The sequence below is a fragment of the Anopheles coustani genome, chromosome 2 (assembly GCF_943734705.1).
Source record: "Anopheles coustani chromosome 2, idAnoCousDA_361_x.2, whole genome shotgun sequence".
NCBI classification, from domain to species: Eukaryota; Metazoa; Arthropoda; class Insecta; order Diptera; family Culicidae; genus Anopheles; species Anopheles coustani.
Genome location: NC_071289.1, coordinates 30038942 through 30059902, shown reverse-complemented (window position 1 = coordinate 30059902; position 20961 = coordinate 30038942). Strand labels below are relative to the sequence as shown.

At 41.3% G+C, this 20961-nt stretch overlaps 1 protein-coding gene across 1 annotated transcript in view; it reads left to right on the top strand.

Moving 5' to 3' along the window:
* The window catches only part of LOC131264190 (sodium/hydrogen exchanger 3), a 33771-nt gene extending 15618 nt beyond the window's left edge, over positions 1-18153 (top strand). The window contains exons 11-21 of the mRNA XM_058266478.1: positions 270-405; positions 1577-1591; positions 3278-3334; positions 3404-3481; positions 3578-3650; positions 5013-5120; positions 6064-6123; positions 7841-7903; positions 7982-8143; positions 10301-10637; positions 17811-18153. Of these exons, the coding sequence (XP_058122461.1) occupies positions 270-405; positions 1577-1591; positions 3278-3334; positions 3404-3481; positions 3578-3650; positions 5013-5120; positions 6064-6123; positions 7841-7903; positions 7982-8143; positions 10301-10637; positions 17811-18153 (1432 nt within the window). The remainder of the gene's footprint in view (positions 1-269; positions 406-1576; positions 1592-3277; positions 3335-3403; positions 3482-3577; positions 3651-5012; positions 5121-6063; positions 6124-7840; positions 7904-7981; positions 8144-10300; positions 10638-17810) is intronic.
* The last annotated feature ends 2808 nt before the right edge of the window (positions 18154-20961 follow it).

Sequence of the window (20961 nt, the reverse complement as noted above, 5' to 3'; positions counted from 1 at the left end):
TGCACAAGCTCCTAACTTGAACTCAAAACAAAGCCTACTATACTGTAGTGTAACACGATTTAAAATATTTTCTTCTCTCAGTAAGCTGTGATTCGTGTGCGGCACCATAGTAGCTGAAGTACATGCATCCATTTATTAGTTCCTTAGCATTGAAGTAGACTGTGCCAGTGTTGAATCTATCATTGCCCATTCACGCTCCTCGTTCTTTTACTGACGTATCACCTTTTTTTGTTTCCTTTTTCACACCCGGTAATAATTCTTTACTACAGCCCTAGTTTTACGAATCTTGAAAATTCGACGCGCAACCTGGACATGCAGGAGTTGGACTACAATCCGTCGAAGAAAGATCTGACGGATGCCAAGATACATCATCTGCTGTCGGAGGAGCTTAAACCGTACCGCCGGGTAAGTGACCAGCGTCGGCCCCCAAATCGTCCCGCGGATCCACCCCAGACGTTTGGATCGACTGCCCTTGCACTAAGTCATACCTTGCACACGGTCAAACCCATTTTGGCCTCCGTTCGCCGTATCCCTATCAGTTTGCTATACACAAGCTCTGACCATTGTCTAGAATTAAAAAAATCAACCACATTCTACAGTAATTGGTTGCCACCAGGAGGATACACAACATGCCAGAGACACACTCTATTTGCCCACTTACAGACTGCGTAGATGCTTTTCTTGATATCATGCTAGTGAATGTGTGTGAAGTTGAACACTGACACCGTCCCCGAACGGATTGCTCTACACCACAAACAAACCACAACGTCCCGCTACTCCACGTAGGAAGAATACCGATGTTACACAGTCGCTCACCGCTTTATATTAGATATCATGTCAAATGTATTTTTTCTCCCATTCGGTTTGTGCTGATGAACAAACTTGGAGCAGCCAGCCAATCCTTTTGTACAATTTCCACCCATTTCTCATCAAACCTGTAGTTTTAAAATCGCACAACAAAACATGTTATCGGTTTACCAAAAAATTTACATAATGAAAAATGTTTTTTCTCTTCTTTTTTCCTCTCTTTCACCATGGTCAACAAAAATTTGTTCCAAATTCCTAATTGAAACACAACAAACTACCGAAACGAAAACTGAACGAAACAATTTGAAACATTAAAAATTAATATTTCGGATCAAATTTAAACATCTCGCTACCGTTCGGCGCATTCAAACATTATACAATGTATTTATCATCTGGTGCGCTTATCATGCCTCAACGACATGTCGTTCGCATACGAATCGTATTTTGTGCCTCAACTTTGCTTTAACTTGTTGGTGTTACCGACCGGACGCTCGGAAAATTTATCAAACATAAATTTGGAAAAATCAATCCATCGACACAACGGGCCGAAAAAACAAACAAACCAACAAAAAAAATATTTCGTCCCATGTTCCGATCTTGCCAACTTGCCCAATTAAATAATGCTTCGGTTTACCTCATGGTCTGTGACGAAAACATTACGATTCACACTCCCGTACGACGAAAATGTGTTCCCTGAACCTCAAAAACTGTCCCTTCCTGTGAATTATCCACTATGTCAAACGAACTTATCAATCGAATCAAACCGAAGGCTTCACTACATACGGTACGAAAACATTACAATTTTATTCTACTGATCTACCTTTATGTTTAATACCTTTCGTTGTTTCACTTTCACGCAAACTACTCTTTCGGATTTACCTTTCCACACTTGCGTTCGTTTTTTGTACCGACTAATCGTTCGATTCGTACCATGTTTTCAAATTATGTTCAATAACTCATTCGTTCAAACACTCGTTTTGTTGTCTGTTCATTGGAAACCCATCTGCATTACCTTGTGACTTTTATTGTTTGTGTTGAGCGTCTGAAAACAAAAATATTTACACTAATCCTATATTTCTATCCACGTGTTCCACTGTTCTTCCGCATCCTGTAATTGATGTCCGTGCCGCATTCCTTTCTGTGTATCGTTGCGTAAATCCAAAATTTGCGTGTCCGTTTGTGTGTGTGTGTGCTCTGTATTCACTGTTAACATTTCACCACGTGATCGCGATCGACTGCTGAACGATCGTGTTGTTCGGAAACAAACGTGATTGGCGATCACACCGGCAACTACTGTAGCAAGTGAAGGTGCGATTTGAACAACGAAATGTTATCCTTCTTTTCAGACCTTTTAGATCTGTACATTGTAGAGGATTTTCCATGCCTAAGACAGTTGCACGTTTGTTCTAGCTTGTACTTGAGGGTTTCATGGATGCATCCGTGAGACCAACTTTCTTTTGTACATATATTATTTCGAAGTTTGATTTCCTCTTTTTTTGTGGCCATGCCACAACTGTACATATGTGATACACACTGAGTGTATTGTTCGTTGATTTCGTTCTTTATACCGTCTGTTCACACGCTGTTTCAAAAATCAAATTTGCATGTACTTATTTCACCCCAATGTTTGAGAATGTATGTGATATAATACTTTTATGAGATAATTATCCGTAATATCATGTTTTGTCATTGACCAATAAAAACACGAAAACACAAGTCCTTCAGAATATTCTCTCAGAAGATTATAATTCTATATATTTTTTTTTCTACCAGCTGTGAATTATTAAAAGATCCTACCGAATAAAACTTAATATAATGTTATTAATTCAAGTCCTTTTCTTAGTTAACCCGTCGTTGCTTTCAAATAGTATCAAGTATCAAATAGAAGATAACATTTACATCTGTACATTATTCATTTCTCTCGTAGATAATAAGAAAAGAAAATCAAACATGCTGATCGGAAAACTATCCCTAAACAAGCATCTCCTTTCGAAATCATAATGCTTCTTTCCGTGCGCTATCCCGTCTAACTCCTTATAATCATGCTTATGGTAGCACTTCAATATTGAACAACAACTAATAATTAACCGAGGCTATGATACATTTCGTATTACTAAATAATATAATAGTAAGCTTTTTTTTTAAGACAAGTTAAACGCACAGTATCTTTTTGGGTTTGAGTTCTTCTAAGTAACGTTACCAGATACTACTTCAAATGGTCAACGGAATTGCCTTGCAAAACGGCAACAAGACAAGCAAAATTAACAACCAACACAATCCTTTTCGTGTTCTATAGAGACGTTTGTCGTTTTGTGTTTGGTTTGTATCTGTTCGTACGTGTTTTTCTTTTCTTCAAAATTTAACTATTTGGAGTGTCTATGTGAACCACGAATAAGGGTTGTTTAGTATTTAATGTTTTTACATCATAAGCCAGGGATCTTTACTAAAATCGGTATGTTTTCTTCCGCAGGCTCGGAGACTCAGCTACAGCCGTCACGCTGTTGATGACCGAGACCTCTCGACACAGGTAATCGCCACATGCCCCGCGTCCCCATGCGACCGTTGTTATTAACATTGTGTTTTTCTTTGATTTTAGGTCAACTACAAAATGCAGATGAACATACGGCGTATGATCAGCGAAAAGAAACACCACAAGCGCAGCAAACGAGTAAAGGTATGGGGACGTCCAAGCGTAGTGTTGCGTTACGGGTGACGCTTTTTTTATTTTGAGATTTTAATTGTCCACCTCCGTGACCATTCGTTTCGACAGGATGGCAAGCAGCAGAATCACGTCTCGTTCCCGGAGTTCGTGCAGAACGGATCCGCGAAACAGTTTGCGAACGGTACGAATGATATCGTTATGACTAATGATACAATTACGATTACTACCGACTACCATCCACCACCACAACCACTAGAACCACCACCACTAACCGATCAAGAAAATCGCAAAAAAAGTAAACGAAAACATTCTCACAGTCTTAACAAGTACCGTAGATTAGAAATAGGTAAAAAAGAAGTTCATTCCTATGTCATATACAATTTTTGATCGTGTGTCGTGTACTTTGCCCGTTACTCGTGTATCTTGCGCAACTTCTAGTATCTATCCTCATATCTCCCTTTTTCTCTTCTTAGTAGTAGAATTATTATATCGCACTCCTTGAGATAAATCTGTGTTCATTTATCCCTTGAGATAAATCTGTGTATTGTCAGTTCTGCACTTAAAAATACCTAGTTAATCTTTAATTTGAGTTAGTGAACGCTTTTTAGAGTACAAACTGTTTGTGAGTATTTTTTGGATGCAATGAAATTTACCCTAGCTTTAACAAACAAATGCTGATTATCAGTTTGTCTCTGAAAAAGTTGTTGTAGCTGTTTTCTTTGTAGTAGATTTTTTTTTGACTTTCGATACAGATATTTAATCATAACAACATTCGATACAGATATTTAATCAGTGTTATTTCAATGATGTACGATGGTGTGTCGTATAGTATATATCTGAGTTACATGTTGTTTACCATTGGAGGATTAAATTATTGCCTTCAAACTTTTGTTTATGCTGTATAACAAGATGTTTATCATTATTTTTTACTAGGAGTTCTTCTTGTTGTATTTGACAACTATTTTTTTTTTAAATTATCCAGTAGTATTATCTTGTTTTTTATTTCATGTGAAATGATCAGTTCTGAACTGAATTCGCTAAAAACCCTTGTGTTAGTATGTCACGAATTTTTGTCTATCTCTAAAGTTGTTATGGTACGTCTTGTTTACTGCACTGTTTCTATCCAATCACTTTCTAAAGAAATGTTTTACTTTTTTTGTGATACAAAATCTATTCATCCATAAATGATCAACTCTTTCATTTTACACCTTTCTGTCAGTGGTATAGTGTATTCGTCAGTATTTCACCAAAGTATTTTTCTACACATTATTTTGCCCATCCTATTGTTGAGTATATATTTTTCTTTTGCGCGCATTGCAATATTTGTTAGTTTCATTTAATGGCTTTATCTTTTGGTTGTTTTAATTTTATATTTTTATGTGATTATTCTAAGTACTTACTTACATTATCATCGGACAGAATTATTCTATTTTCGGTTTGCTGTGCGCTCCAGTAGACATTAATTCACCATTTTCTTATTCTATCCTGCATTCGAAAACCCACCCACCTCCTCACGCACCCAATGAATACGACCCGACCACAGATTATATCAACGAAGTCCTGCACGAGGATAACGAGGACGAGGAGAGACAAGCCGGACCGGCGGAAGACTGGGACGGGGGTGGCCTAACCTTTACCGCCAAGTCATCGCGTAAGTGTTGAGCAACAGCAGCAGCAGAGGGCCTCAGTGGCCCTTTGTCCGCGAAATGCCGTTTTATCTTCGTTTGTCTATCGGGTCCGCCTACGAGTCCTTCCATCTCTTCTATCACTTTTTTAAAACTCGTCTACTTAAGCGACCATGGGGGGTATCGTGTGTAAACAGACAAACACATGTCCGAATGTTCGCAGCCGTGGATCGATTGCTTGATGTAAATGCATTCAGTTATGGTCGATTCGCACGCAGCAAATCCGTTTGCATCTGTTGCATCTTTTTGAGTTTTCTTCTCGACTACTGTCTTCTAATCTCTTCTGCTTGATATCTTTTATCTTTCTCTGGATCTTTCCGTTTTCCCAGTTACGGTCTCTATATCTATTTTCAACTCTGTGAGCTTTCTGTTTTGTCATTTTTTTGTGGTACTTCTCGTGTGCGTGTGTATTGAAACTGGTTGAAACTGGTTATTAGGTTTTGGTTTGAATCTTTTGACTACTTGAGCAGGAACTTTTCCTGTCTTTGATGTGCTGTTAATATCTCGTCTCCTGTTGAAAGGGCGAACAATTTAGTGATTCACTTTGGAAAATAACGCCAATTTAGTGTTGCATGTAGTAATTGGAACACTAAATTAATTGTTGTTCAATCAATGAGTTTTTCTTTTCGGTTTGATTGTGTTCATTTCTCTCTTGATGTGACGACGTGCTAGGAAAAATGTTTGATTTGTATTGTTAGACAGTTATCGTCTACCATCGTCCTTACGCCCTTATCTAAATGTTTTGATTTGTGTTATTAGAGACTTGTCGTTTTCACAATATCAATTTTTCATCATTGGAGCCAGAACCCCGTTTTCCATCTTCCTTCTATCTTCCCGCACCGGGAATTCTTTTTTCGGTTTGTGTTCGTTCCGTTTTCTTTCTATCAATCTGTCTATCTCTTTTTCTAGCCGAATCGCCGGCTGTAAGTCTAAAACAATCCCTTGCGTCCGGAGGAGACCGTGGTGCAAGTAAGGCAACCGCCACTGCTGGCGCTACTACTACTACTTCTTCTACTCCTTCTACTACTACTACTACTACTACTAACAACAACAACAGCTCTCTGATCGCACATATCGCAAGCCTGCCCGGGTTCGATCCCACAAAGGCACGCATTGTGAAGCACTACACGAGCAAGTTCACCTCCTCCTCCTCCTCTTCCTCCGCCGCCGCCGCCATCCCGTCCACCTCTAGCATTATGGGCCCGGGCAGCAGCAATCCCTCCCAGCTCAAACCCAATAGAAACACCCTCACCCTCACCACCTACAACAGCAACAGTAACTTCAGCATCAGTTCCGCCTCCGACAGGGAACGGATCACGCCGACGGCGGCCGAATCGTTCCTTCCGTGGCGCAGGGACCGATCCTATCAGAACTTCGGTATGTGTGTCCCAGGCCTAGCAGCCGCATTTCCCCCCACTCTACATACCTTTCGCTCGCTCGCTCGCTCGCTCTCTCTCTATCTTTCTCTGTGTTCCTATTGCAAGCTCTCGCTGTATCGTTCGCGCGATATTTGATTTGTGTTTGCCAGTTCTTTGCAAGCATTTGCTGCGAGTTTTTGGTCGCCGTGCAAGCTTTTTCTGGTTACGTTGAGTTCTTGGTTCGGTATGGTTTCTTTTGCCTTTCACTCGGGTAACGCAGAGAAGTAGAGCGAAGTGTGCGACCGAGTAAATCCGGTCTACAATGCCGTTCCGGTTTAGCAATGTTTAGCTCGGCGGGTTTATGTCGCCGGTGGCACTAACCTGTTCGGATTAACGTTAATCCTTCTTGCGATGGAACCAGTTTTAGCTCACTAGGAGAAGTTTGCAAGCAAGTTTGTTTAGCTGTTGATTGTTGTTAATTTCTTGAACTTTAGTCATTTCATATACTCTTGTTTTCTCTCGTCAGACTTGTTTGTATACTTGTTGACACATACAGTTCATTGCATGAAAATTGGAACATTTGGCATATTTTTTCATAACTTTTGTTTCCTTGATCTGAAAATCTGTACAAAATATGACAACACTACACTGATTACAAACGATTTATTTGAGCTTACGTATAAGTTTGAAAATATGTCATTAGTGGGCTCCGAAGCCTAGCCCCCACCCCCCCCACCTCAAGCAAAGTTCGTGGAGGCGCCTAGTCACGCAACTGAGTGTGTGTGTGTTTGTGTGTATGTGGGGAATGGAATGAATTCCGATAGCGCCCTCTAGGACACTATAGCACCGCAAATGTCCGATGGACGGACGACACTGAACTCACTGTTGTATGTTGCGGCGGACTGTTTCACTTTCCTACACTCATGTTTTAGTACTTCTTCCGTATGCGTGTAGTAGCCATTAATGCACAAATTATACCACGCTGCAAATGCGTTTCCGCTGGGTAATGCTAAACCCATAGCATAACATTGTTTGTTTTCTTTCGTTCGGTTCGTATTATCCGTTTTGTTGTGAAGTTTAGCTGCTGCAATGGTTTTTTTCTTTTATTGTTTTCCTATGTGTCAACCAGTTCGCATGTTTCGATGTTATTTTTGTCACCCATTTTTAGCACCGGAAAACAAAAAGCGCCACACATCGGATGCTTTATGTGTTTTTCCACATTATTCTGTTCTGTTTAACGGAGAAAAGCATACACTATGGTGTAGAATTCATTTTGTCATTCCTCATCTTTTTTACATCTTATTATCATTTATCTTTTCGTTCATCAGTCGATGAAAGAGGTGCCGAAAAGGAGGACAAACGTTTCTCGCGAGAATCACGAGTGTTCGAAGGTGAGTGGCGAAAACGGACTGATGCAAAAGAGGTTTAATTTTATGTAATTTATCTATTTCATTCTCGCTTTGTTTTAGCGGAACAACGTGTTGCAACACCGACGGCCATCGAAGCCGTCCTACCATGGAAGCGCGTGGACGAGAATGACGAAAATGGTGCTATCAAACAGAACGAATTCCCATCGTGGGCTTCGAACAAGGAGTATTTAGCTTATAATTCACCAAGTGCAACGTTTTTGGGTAAGTCTTGGAACTAAATTGTCCCGCTGGCGCATGGCCAGCGGGGAAGTGGATATCATAGAAGAAAGAATCTTTCAACGAATCTCGACGACGACGGAATGGAAAAAAGGGGCCCACCATCCTGATACCCTCTCCGACCTTTCTCGGTGGTGACACACACTACCACAGCAGCCTTACTGGTGGTATAGGCATGGCCCCTGGTCAGTTTGGACAGAGGGAAAGGGATTATTATCAGTTCGATTTCTTCTTTCTGCGTACACCAACACCTTCGATTTCTCGTTAGTGCCCACCCAGCCCCGCTATCATCTGTTCCATTGCCAAGCCGAAACAGTTATGCAACGCATCAGGCGTTAGGAATTTCGAACCACGTACCCAATTGGCGCAACTGCAGCATTTATAGCCGAGCGATTTTGGGATTTGTGCATGTTCCCGTATCACGGAAGATACACATCAGTTTAAATTCTTCCATGCTTTGGTTGATTGATTATATTTTTTGTTCTTGTTTGACTTTTGTTGTATTTTTAGAATTTTTATTCACACCCTTTCCGATCACACAGTATGAGAACCAACCTACCGACCCTAGAAAAACATAAAACACAGTACAACAATCAGAAACATTGGAACAGTACCGCAAACAGAGGGAGAAAATTCATCTGATGAAACAATTCATTTGAACTCAGCACTTGGTCTCGTACGGCAAAAGAGCTTAGCTTTGTTAAAAATTAAACATTTATTAGAAAAGAAGCAAATTTCGTTGATGTACGATGCGCACTGCTTGAATATTACATAGTGTCCTTCTTTTTGTTTTTTATATTTTGGACCTATTTTAAGCTTCCTCAACCTTTTATGGCACCTGCGTGTTGCCATGACGACGGTATTTACGACTTTGTGTGGACTTTGCATCCATTGCGAGTCCTTCGGCTTTTCCTTCGTGCTGGGAGTGTTTTTAGTGAGTTTTCTTTCTGAACGTATTCTGCACAACGGGGCCGCTGGAAAAGCGACGTATGCTCCTTTGAATCGTTTAGCTATTTCATTTGTTCTCTAGTTTTTCACTAGCTTCCTATCCCTGCGTCTATTGTTTGTTTAAAAATCTTGAAATATTGATTTTCTTATTCTTCGTGCTGTTTTCCCAAGTGCCACGATCAATTCGGTGTCTTAATTGTGTATATACGTGCATGACGAATGAATCGATATCGATGTAATGTCCGTTGGAAAATATGTGTAGGCTGAACTAAACGAAAGCATCATCTGCTAATGCTGCTGCAGCTGTCGCCGCCAGCACCAAGCGCTATAGTTGTACTAATGCTAATGTATTTCACTGTTGTCGATCATTCTTCGACCAGTCTTACCCGGTCGGCTTGTAAAGGTCCCTCGTGTTACTTCAGTACGCAGTACCCACTCATCACTCTTTCCGTAAGCAACTTGCACCAGCGCGAGTGCAGTTTATGTTCATTATTGAGGTCCAAGATCGTTTATTTACTTTCATGTTAGTTGTTTGGTTTTCACCTTTTCTCTGTTGGTTAAATCACAACGACGTGTGGTCACGAACAGACACTCGTTTGTAACGAAATCTGATACTAGCTGAAGTGTCAAAATTTCCATAAAAACTTTACGCCTATACGCAAAGGAAAGTGTACTCTCCGGTTACACTTTCGTAAGCGCACCCCGTCCCCCGTGGCTGCCTACCAGTGTTCCATTTTCCGTTTCCGTTCAGTTGATTCTACATTTTAGTTTCATATAATTTTCTGCATCCGCGCATTAGCTTGCACCTAACCGCATTTTTATCATCTATCCGTGCCTTCCCCGTATGGTTTCTCTTTTCTCTTTCTCTCTTTCTCTCTCTACGACACCACACTGCAACTACCGCATCGAAAACCACCGACGAACCACTATCACACCACACACACACGCATATGAAAATATTTTTTAAACAATCACAAATCTTCTTTCTAACGACGTGTGTTGTGTGACCCGAACCTGTTGTCCTTCCCGTCCAAACAAAATCCCCAAACGTGCCTCAATGCACCACGCTCGTTTGTGTGTGTGTGGGTGTTCGTGTGTGCGTGCGTGCGTGTGTGTCGCTGCCACTCCACGGCACGCCTGTGTGTGTGGTCCCTCCTTTGAACAAAAAAAAAAAACAATAATATAAAACCACAGGTGGCCTAACGCAACCTAAACAGGCTAAGTCCGTAATAGGTCTGTTCCGGCGCGAGAGTTCCGGTTCCGGCGGTGTCGTCATCGGCGGAGTGACGGATTCCGAGACATCGACGCCGGTGGCGGCCACGACGCCCGTCGGCCGGGGGGCGGCCGTCCCCAAGGACAAACGGTCGGCCTCGATCGCCGGCTACATCACGCTCGATGGCGGTGACCCGTCGGCCAACCAGGTCCTGGACCCGCTCGGTATCTCCCGGGCCGTGCCGCATGCGAATGCGTTCCCGGTGACCGCCAGCCATCGGCGCAATAACCGCCGGGGATCGATGTTGGAGCTGAGCGGGTAAGTTCGAACCAAACGAAACCCCCTTCTTTATTCCCTGTTTTTCATTACGGCAAGGACGTAATGCTCCCGAAGACTCCGAAGAATAATCTTTGTTTTTAGATCTTATTTCAAAATTTATGAAAACGGTTTTACTGTCAAACGTTTTGACCAAATTTTAACTAAACAAGCGATACGCGAAATATGTTGACAGCTGTCACCAATATCGACAGTAGTCAAGATATAGGATTCGAACACTGAACGTAATTTTAAATTGGATTTCCATTTGGTAGCATTTGGTATGGTAGACAAAATGTGAAAGGGCATTGATGATGCGGATGGTGCCATCTTGTCCCACCGTATTTTAACCGTGCTAAGCACATTTTTACTCGTACGTTTAATGATACCTTCAAATTCTTCAAATATTCGTTGCATGAGTAATTTATGTAAAAGTAGAATTGCTTTATCGTCGTTTAATATCGAACCGTAAACAGTATATTCGTGTATTCGTTGTGTGTGTGTTATTTGTGTAGTACCCTAAGCGTAGTAGATGTATTCAATATATCTTAGTTGTTAAGCACATACTCTAATGTACTATTTTAAAAACTGACTAACAACAATTCATTCACGTTGACCCACTCACATCGTACACCCGTATTATACGCACTTCCAAACAGTCCTCAACCTTTGTTGGGTTAAAACAGTTAAACAGCCTAAGCCCAACGGTACATCAACAACCCACGCACTCATTATTTACCGTAAAATACACATCACCGTAAAACACACGACTACCGTAAACTAACACAAACATATTACAGCTGAAGGGAAAAACTAACACTCACACATAATTCTCACTAAACTCTACACATCCGATCCTTCAAAATTTCCTCGATCCTGGAAAACCAAGTTTTGTTTGTTTTTGCCTCATTTTTGGGGCAAAATAAACGTTTTACGTTTCAATATTTGTTCCTGTAAGCAGCACTTCTATTGATCATTTCGGTTTGTTGGGTTCTACCTTATTTTTTTCCTTTTTTTTCCCAAACACATGCTAGTGTAATTTATTTTTCCAAATAAACCTCGTAGTTTGAAATTCTAGTTATAAACTTTCATAGCTATGAATTTTTGGTTTTGAAAACGGTTTGTTTTTTAAGACACTTATGTTGCCACTGATATCAAAGTGATACATCCAGGACGGTCTCTCCCGCAAGTGGCTCGTGTGTGTGCCTTGGAAGTATTTTCCATCCATGGCCGTCTTCTAAGCGACGAAGATCGAACGCTCGTTTCAGAGAAGTGACGGGAAAAGCCGGAAAAATGTGTCTCTCTAGCGGTAGAGTGAGTGGCCCGTTTAAAATCATTTTTTTCTCTCTTTCTCTCTCTTTCTCTACATTTCTTCCTTGCAGATAATGTGGCCTTAGCGAACAGTTTTCAGCGGTAAATGTGTGCTCCTTTTCAATTCATAGACTTGCACCAGACCACAAAATATGAAACCCACGCTTTTAAATGCGCCTTTTCTTTCGATACCGATAGCCGCCCGGGGGGTTTTTTGTTGTTTTGTTTGGCGGGCGCCACTTTTTCACGCCAATTGCCAAAGCATCTAGAACTATTGCAATTAAATTTTCTTAGGCATTTTTTTTCTACTTCTCTCATTTGTTTTTCAACACACAAAACGCAACGAAAGAGCGGTTTGTGGTAGTTAAAGTTTCTAGAAGCCTAGCCCCTGTGCCCAAATGCTGCTTACTACTGTAGATTTCTGTTTTCCTTTTTTTCCTCTCAACCTCTTGGATGTTGCTTCGAACACCAAATAAGTAGTTATCTTGTTTGTTGTCCAATTTCTGCGTTCAACTTTCAATCGTTTATCACTTGAACACATTTTGCAAATGAAATTCCATTTCGTTCCGTGCAATTCCACTACTACATGTCATAAGTTTTTTGTCGTTTTACGCGTACAATACAATTCCAATCAGGCTTTTTTAGTGGTTTTGTTTTTAACATTTCATGTATCGTTTTGCGCTCTTGCTGTTCTCTCGTTTGATTTAATCTATTCAGTTGTGGCGTCACCTGAATGTACCGCGAACTCACCAAACCCGATGCAACGAAAGCAACGAATATTTCTCTCTGCACCGGTCTCAGCTTTCGAGCTCAGCAAAGCCCTCGAAGAAATCTGTCATGGCCGGCACTTCCATTTATTTAATGAAACCCTGTTGTATTGCAAATCGGTAGTGAAATTCGATTTTTATCTTCACCAAGGATCACAAACAAATTCAAATCGAACACCATTCTCTCTAGTACAACAAATCATAGAAAAGAAAGCTTGTAATTATAAAAATTTTAAAAATGAAATCAGGATATCCGTTGAATATTAAAAAAAAGTTTTAAACAAAGCATTGGAGTAGAAGAGAAACAAAATACAAAAAAAAAACAAACAAATACAATAACAAGCAAAACAAACTGCAAAACAACATCCACCTCAGGCCTCAGAGACACAATACTCTACCCACAAACGCATGCGTCAGTTTGTCAGCCGTTTTTCGTTTTATAAATGTTCGTTGTTGTTCCCATCTCCGCAGGCTGCTAGTGCCCGGACGTCGACCAAGCCGGTACACCCTCGAGCCCTTCCCCGCTCCACCGCTCGAGGCGGATGACGAAACGCCTTCGTCGTCAAAGTAGAAAAGCTAGAGACAAACCGAGCGGCTGCTCCATTTGCTAGAGCCAAAAGCCAATAGCAAAACGAAAACAATGATTGAATTTTTTATCCAGACAAAGGAAACCCAGAAGGGACTTAGAAAAGAGGATCCTCGAGCAAGTGGACAGTTTGAGTCCTTCGCTCCTTCCTTTTGCGAACAGTTGCTTTTCCAAATCGTTCCCAACGATCATCCCTTACCATAGAGAAGTTCCCACCATCACAACCCCTTCAAAATACAAAGGCGGCTAACCTAACCTAACCTCAAACCGGTCGAACAAACGGTGCGACCTCCATCAACAAGACGGATGGAAAGGTTGGTGAGGCTGACTGCGGCAGGAGACGACGTTCCCGAGCCTACACCACCATCGGCGTCGAAGATCGCGTAGTGAACATGGGCTGTCTAACAACTCCTCTGGTGTATGGGTGTGTGTATGGTATGGTTAGTCGGACGGAAGGGCCGGGTGTAGTGCATGGTAAACACTCCAACAGTGAACGACGACATCGACTCACCGATCCCGGTGCTAATGGTGTAGGACTAAGAAAAGGAGGAGGTGCTACTCTATATCCTCGCTATCATTCTGTTGCATGTTGCATGTTGCGTATAGGTGTGTTGCGATAAGAAAAAAACCCCTCAAGAAACAGGGGATCTATTCTACCTATTGATTGTGCCTTGTAGAACACTCTGTTGATAGGTTTGTAGAGAGCGTCGCGCTCGTCCGGTTACCATGCGTTACGTTGCGTTACGTTTACTTTGTAAGGTAGGTCCATCACCATTAAACCAATTAAACCCCGTAAAGCTTAATAGTAATGTTGTAGTCACCAGTGAGCTGGATAGAACAAAGTAGTCCCAAAGGCCATTATGAACAAGATAACCGAATATGTATACCTAGATGTAAGGTTAGCGTAGTCGGTAGCCATACTTAAAGCATTGTAGACTCTAGTCTAACCGGCCAACAATGATACCAACGGTATACGCAACTAGTCTTGCGCGATTCCACAGCGGATCAATCTCCTATCGCTTGTGCCCAATTTTATCACTATCTTCTAACGTTTCTGTTACTTGCCTTTCTTAAACTATACCTTCCTGTAACTCCAGTAACTTAAGCTAGACTCGTGAAGTGAGTGGCACCGTGAGCCGTTGCGGTTTCTACAATGCATTTTTCCTATTTTCTTCCCTCCACAACAGGTACAATACGACCGATTTTGACTTTAACATTGTGTCCCATCGTCGCTTGTCGATGAAATGCTGGTATTTAACTGAATATTTCACTTTAATTCTCTACGTTAAACTCGTTTGTTAGTCTCTCCATCCGTTTTGCTGCAACCATCGTGTTTTAATCTTTGCTATCCCATTAAAGTAAACACTCACATACACACACAAGGTCCCAAAATCACACGGTTCAATATTTGATCTTGTTTGTTCTACGCCACTACTGTTAGTGCAAACAAATTGTTTAATTTGGTCGCAAGCGTTTCGTGAAACTGTGTCCTGTTAAATTCTTCTTTTTTCCTCACCTTTTTCAATCCTGTTTCTAGTGCAACTTTAGTGCAATTTTACAATTCGGATGCAAACTTGCCAACAAAACAAGACACACTTTCGAGGAATGTTGTTTTCTATCCTTCACAAAATTCTACAGCCGAATCATAGCCGGCAATCTAGTTTTCTTTCTGATTTTCCTCCTTCGCTATCTCTCCACTAACACTCCTTAGTTCCTTCTCGTTTCCACACAAGCAACGACAAAATTCCTGTTGTGCATTGGAAAAGTATCGGATCGGCAAACGGATGACGATGTGTACTTAGCATTGTCGATGGAAGAGTCGGATTTTTCTTCTCAACTCTCACCAACGACTTTTCCGTCAGATTGTGACATAAACTGTGTGTAGGGGATAAAACCGAATTTATGGTTCCGTAAAAATTAACCGATTCAATTGGCCCACCAACTCACTCCTCCACTAGAAGACCTTGCCTCTTACTTCCTTTCTTATCTACGCAATCTATTAACTCGCTCTATCTCACAAGTAAACGTTAACTAAACTTATTCTTAAACAATATAGTAGAGTTAATCTTTTAAGCATTTTAATTTGTGGCATGTATTACCAGCTGAAAGTATTGAACAAATTCATTTTTATCGTTTTACCCTAAACGTGCTATCCCTTTATCGTTGTTTGTAGCATTATTTGTTTTAGCATTCGCCCCTTTGCTTGCATTCTATTAGGAAATAAGCGTAGCTAAATGTTGTAGAAAAGAAAACTGTACAAACCAGGGATGATGGCCTGCTAAACTTCTCCACTGCATCGAGATATGTTATTATAGGCTTCCATTTCAATGGTGGAGTTCAATAGGAAAACAACAAAAAAAATACACCTCCCGCTTCCCAACGGCCGGAGGCTACATTTGGTTCCGATTTCGATGGTGTTGTGGATAGTAGAATAAGTAGTTCGTTAACGATTTCTAAACAAATCAAACGGTTAAGTAAAGCACACCGGTGGGCTTTTGGAGCGTGTGGTGCAAGTTTTATTCTAACATATATTTTAACAATAGACACTGAAACCAGGCGTTAAATATATACCATAATCTATTGCATAGACGAATGTTGCTTGTTTCAACTTTTGGTAGAAGGTGCAAGAAAAAAAAAACAAAACAAAACCGGAAAGAAACCAAGTTTCCATTAGAAGATTTTCCCTTGCAATGGCAGTTAAAAATATTCGTTCAGTAGTTGTAGTATTCTCACCCACACACGTACATTATCAGTATCGCTGGTGATCTGCACATTTGCAAAGTTCGCACATGCTTAACCATACCTAAATTTTAATTAACGTTAGCTTTGTATGTTGTACAAAATTGCATGAAACATTTTGAGGATGTATTACTATTAGGTGTATTGCAAAATTATGTTAATCTGGTTGATTTTGCTGTAGTATTCTTTATCCGGGGATTAAGACTTATCTTTAATCTATCTTTAGATTGAACTAGATTTTTTATTTCGTTTTTCCTATTCCAATTCACCAAAATCGCCTTCTCAAACTGTTTAAGTAGATGTAGATGTAGATTTTTGAAGAAACTCCGCATAAAATTCTAAAAGTTATCACATGCCTTCTTTTTCTTGTATGTTGTTACCAAATTTAAAAATAACCGGGCGCCTCCATTTATTCCGCCACAAACAATTTGAAATCTACCAGGCGCCTCCTTCTGGTTAAATCTGAAAACCACCAGGCGCCTCCATTTGGCTAAATCTGTAAACTACCAGGCGCCTCCATCTGTCTAAATCTGAAAACTACCATGCGCCTCCTTTTTGGTGCAAACAATCGAAAGCAGTGGCGCTCCTCCACTTATTTAAAATTTTGATTTGTCCCAATCGATAATTTTATGTTTGAGCTTTCCTAAACAGTTTAATTTTTATTTTCAGTCAAGTGTCGTGACTTTATTTACTGGGTAGTGGGTTAGATTTCCATTGCTTTAAAGATCTTCTAAGTAAGAAGGTTTCTTTTTTTTGTGGGCTCTAAATTGGCATTAACATGTTAACCGCCATCATCGGCTCCATATTCCATACCATTTTTTACTAACATAACTCTTCATTTAGAATACATTGACATTGTGGCATATTGGGGTTCTTCGTTTTCTTATACTTCCGTTGGGTATTGGATTTATACGAATCGTCTATTCGGCCTGTTACGTGGCTTACGTTAGTTAGTGTTGGTTCTTAGATGTAGAAAAGGATAGTTGATATTCGCCTTCCCTCGGGTATCCAGTTCGTCCGTTGGTGCGCATTTAACGCTGGGTGGCGTGTTTAAGGAAACAAGTTGCCCATTTTATGCTCGGTAGTGGTGGTTTCCTTCGCCAGTTGCGGTAGTTTGTCCTCCTATACTTAGTGCAGTTTGCATTGTAGCCCGTATCGTATTTGAAACTGCTTCATCTTCGGTGGAAGTTCGTTTGCATTGTTCGGTTGTTCATTTACGTTACGTTCAATTTTCACGTTCAATCCGCTCGTTTCACACACGAATATCCGCTGGCCATCGAATCGTCCGCAGTGCTTGCAGCATAATCGTCGTAAAATAAAGAAAATCACAATGGCCAGTTAGGGTCATCAGCCGTGAACATATGTATATCTTACGCCAGCATCATGCAGTAGAGCAATGCATTATGCAATACACACTTTAGTGAATGGGTTAGCTGAGAGGGGGGAAAATACAATACCACACACACCCCCACACAACCACAATCGTTGCATTTAGCTCAAATTGTCTCACCATCGCAACGTAGATCGCCATCAAAAGTGTAAAAATTCCAATCTGTCATATTCGTATACCGTTTCTCTTCCCTTTCTCTCTCTCTTTCTCTCTGTTTCTTTCTCTTCCCTTTTCTCAAAACCTTTGGCCCGTTGTCCCTGATTCCCGCATTGTTTGATGATGTCATTGACTGAATTTTCCTACTCACGCAAACACATCATAAACACTCCATCGTGAAAAACCAAACACAATCGAACCCCTCTTAATCCTTCCCAAATCTGCAGCGAGGCAATCCCAGAAGAGAACTACACCAAATCCCTGCCCGAGCGAGACAAGTACGGAGCCCGCCGAGGACCGGGTCTAATCAAGGCGTCATCCATCAACACGCCCAAATCGGCCAGCCGACGCCCGGGCGGTGGTCCCGTGAACCCGCAAACGACGGCCCTTCTTTCGGCCAGCTCAACCGACGAGGATGATGACGACGACGACGGTGCCGATGACGATCGGAGAGGTGACACTCGGACTGGGAGTGCCGGCCGGCGGCTGAACGGCGCTACCGAAGACCCGGACGAGGACGAGGACGACGACGAGGATGAGGACTGTGCGGACGAGCAGCACCCCATTTGAGAGATAATCATCTAGGGTAGCCGTTGCCGGTGTTACACTCTGCTGCATGCAGCAGCAGCAGCAGCATTAACGGGCTTCTCTTCCGGACGCTTCACGTCACCGTGGTTGGCCGACCATACCAAAACCGGCCGCACACTATGCACAATTCCTAGCGCATTCAGCGGGAGTCCCTCGGGGGGCTGAAGGAGGGAGGGGGCGTGCCAGAGCGCCAGGCGACGCAACAATTAGCGCTTTCTTCCAACTCGTTCTCTTACATTCGAGTATCCGATGCCTTAGCGAAATCGCAGCGCCACCGTTCGAATGTTGGTCGTGACATGATAACGTGTGCGTAACGTTATGTAACGCGTAACACTATCATCGCTCTCAAGCTTACTTTGATGTCCAATTTTCGATCAAGTCTGCATTATTGGTTAAAGCTCGGATTATCTACATGCGGTGCTTGCATTTACCCTTTTCGAAATTTTTTTTTTTACCAACAATCGCAACCACAATCACGTACGAAAGTTACGCTTTTTATTCAATGAAAAATTACTAAACTCAATGAATTTTATACTACTTGACAAATTGGCTTCCTAGATCTTGTTCCAGCATCCAGTTTGTCCATGGTCGATTTGGATTTTTTTTATCGCATCAGTTCGATATTCTTTCATCGTTAATTTAAAAATTTCACTGAGTGATACAAATCAAAGAGAGCTTATAAGAACATGTGTGTTTAAACATGAATTTTACCTTCTCTGAAAAATATCAATTCCAGACATAAAATTGAATCCATCGAAGTAAGCACGACGTGACATAGCGACGCGGGAGATCATATTCGAACAACGTAACCAAACGTTACCACGTTACACCACGATCGTAGGCGCTGGCGTTTACTGCGTTTATAAGTATTCGATATCATTCCGTTTGCGCGTGAGTGTGACACGCAAAGCAGTAACATTAAGTTGTAGTAGAGGAGTCGGGGTCGGACCGTACTTAGATGGGCAACATTATGAGGCGAATCGGAACGTGGTAAGGAAATCAAGTAGCTTAATTTTTTTTCACTAGGTTAAAACAATACAACAACCTGTAACAATCGTACGTTAGCTATATTACTAGGCGACAGTGTGTTGTGCCGATGTAGTCTCCGCAGAACGAGGGGCATTGAAATGCACTGAAACACATACACACACATAATCTGGTGCTAAACAAAACAAAAAACTTAACGATGGTAGTATTTTGGTTGAGCATTTTTTGTGTCTAGAACAAATGGCCCCCGTTTCACACTATCTTAGGCATCAGGATCACAGACATAACACAGAGACAGTTGTGGTGAAGTGCCCTCTTCAGTAGCATAATGGTTATAAGCGCATAACTACACCGCTTTCATGAAGCTAGCACATTGTTAACGGCTGAAAACTAAATAAAAGGACGAAATAGTGAACGATTTTACCAACAACCCAAGCCCCAACCCAATAGCCAATGAATTAGGAATAATTGTTAAATCGCATCCATCCCGCTTGGGACGACCAGAGGCCGCAAATCGTAAGATTCCATAGCTAAACATCCAAAGCTCAACCGTTACGAGTAGCGATAATACATTCATATCTCGCCTAACGAGCCCCATTGATTTTATTAGGCGTTATTTTCCCGTGTGCAACATTTGTTTCGAGCAAAATATTTTGTCTATCAGCGAGATATGAGCGTACGACATAAACTAAAGACAACCAATAACGTTACCAGTTTCCGTCTAGCTTAACATCCGTCGTTAAGGATGGTTCTCTAATCGAATAGCTCAACATAAGCACACACTTACACACAAGCCGCAGAAACGAACCGTGCATTTAGATCCTTCTTTTTTTTTCTGTAGCTATAGACCTTCTTTAGGATATTATGATTGTGATTTGTGAATGGATATTATTTAAATTGTGTAAAGCATTGCGTTTAAATGTCCTTGATGTTTCGGTTGGTCCATTGTAAAATTGTTCTAGTGTGTTGTATTTCGTTTAAGTTTGCTATGAAAAAGGAAAAAGTCTAATGCAACCTGAACGGAAGGTGGGAAGGAAATTTTATGGGTTTTCAGTTTTTCGGAGCACCCGTTCACAAATCACCAAAAATGCCAAAATTAACACGCACCGTAACGCTTCCAGTCTTCGAGGGGGGCGCTAGTTCTCTTTCTGTAGTGCCGGAAACGATTTTGCACAAACGATAGGGCTGACGCTTTCATACATGAACAAACAATGGCGCCTCGTAGGGCAAGCAGCAGTTCTTAAAACCAGCGGCAACAGTAGGTAGGAAGAAGGGTACTTTTAGGCATTAAGTTACACGACTAGTGTTGGGCTTTATTTCACCCGAAACCCGGGTCGATGGCACACAAAACACAGAGGTATTATTACTTAACAGTATCGATTAAGCTAGGCGTTACTGACTTAGGCACACATACGACCGCATCCGCACTGGATGGCAATGTGCATCGATAAGGATGCGGCAAGGTACGCCACAACAAGTGCAGTTAATTCGTTAGTTCACAGGTAGTGAAAACAAAAATACAAGAGAAGAAAAAAAACCATAACGGCAAGATATATGTTTAGTGGTTAAGCGCCTTCTGTTGTTGGTTGGTGCAGAAAACAATAGTCTAATTCTTACTTTGCTTCTATGTTTTCGTTTCGGCGATTTATGATATTTTTATGGCACTATTCTTAAAATAATAAACTGATCGATTTATTTGTTTTTCTTCCATTTCCTTTCTTTTCTTTAGTTGTTTTACTTTTTTTACAAAGGCATAGGATGATACGGATAAAGAAAAGTCTCTAGGGTGGAACATTTTTAGAC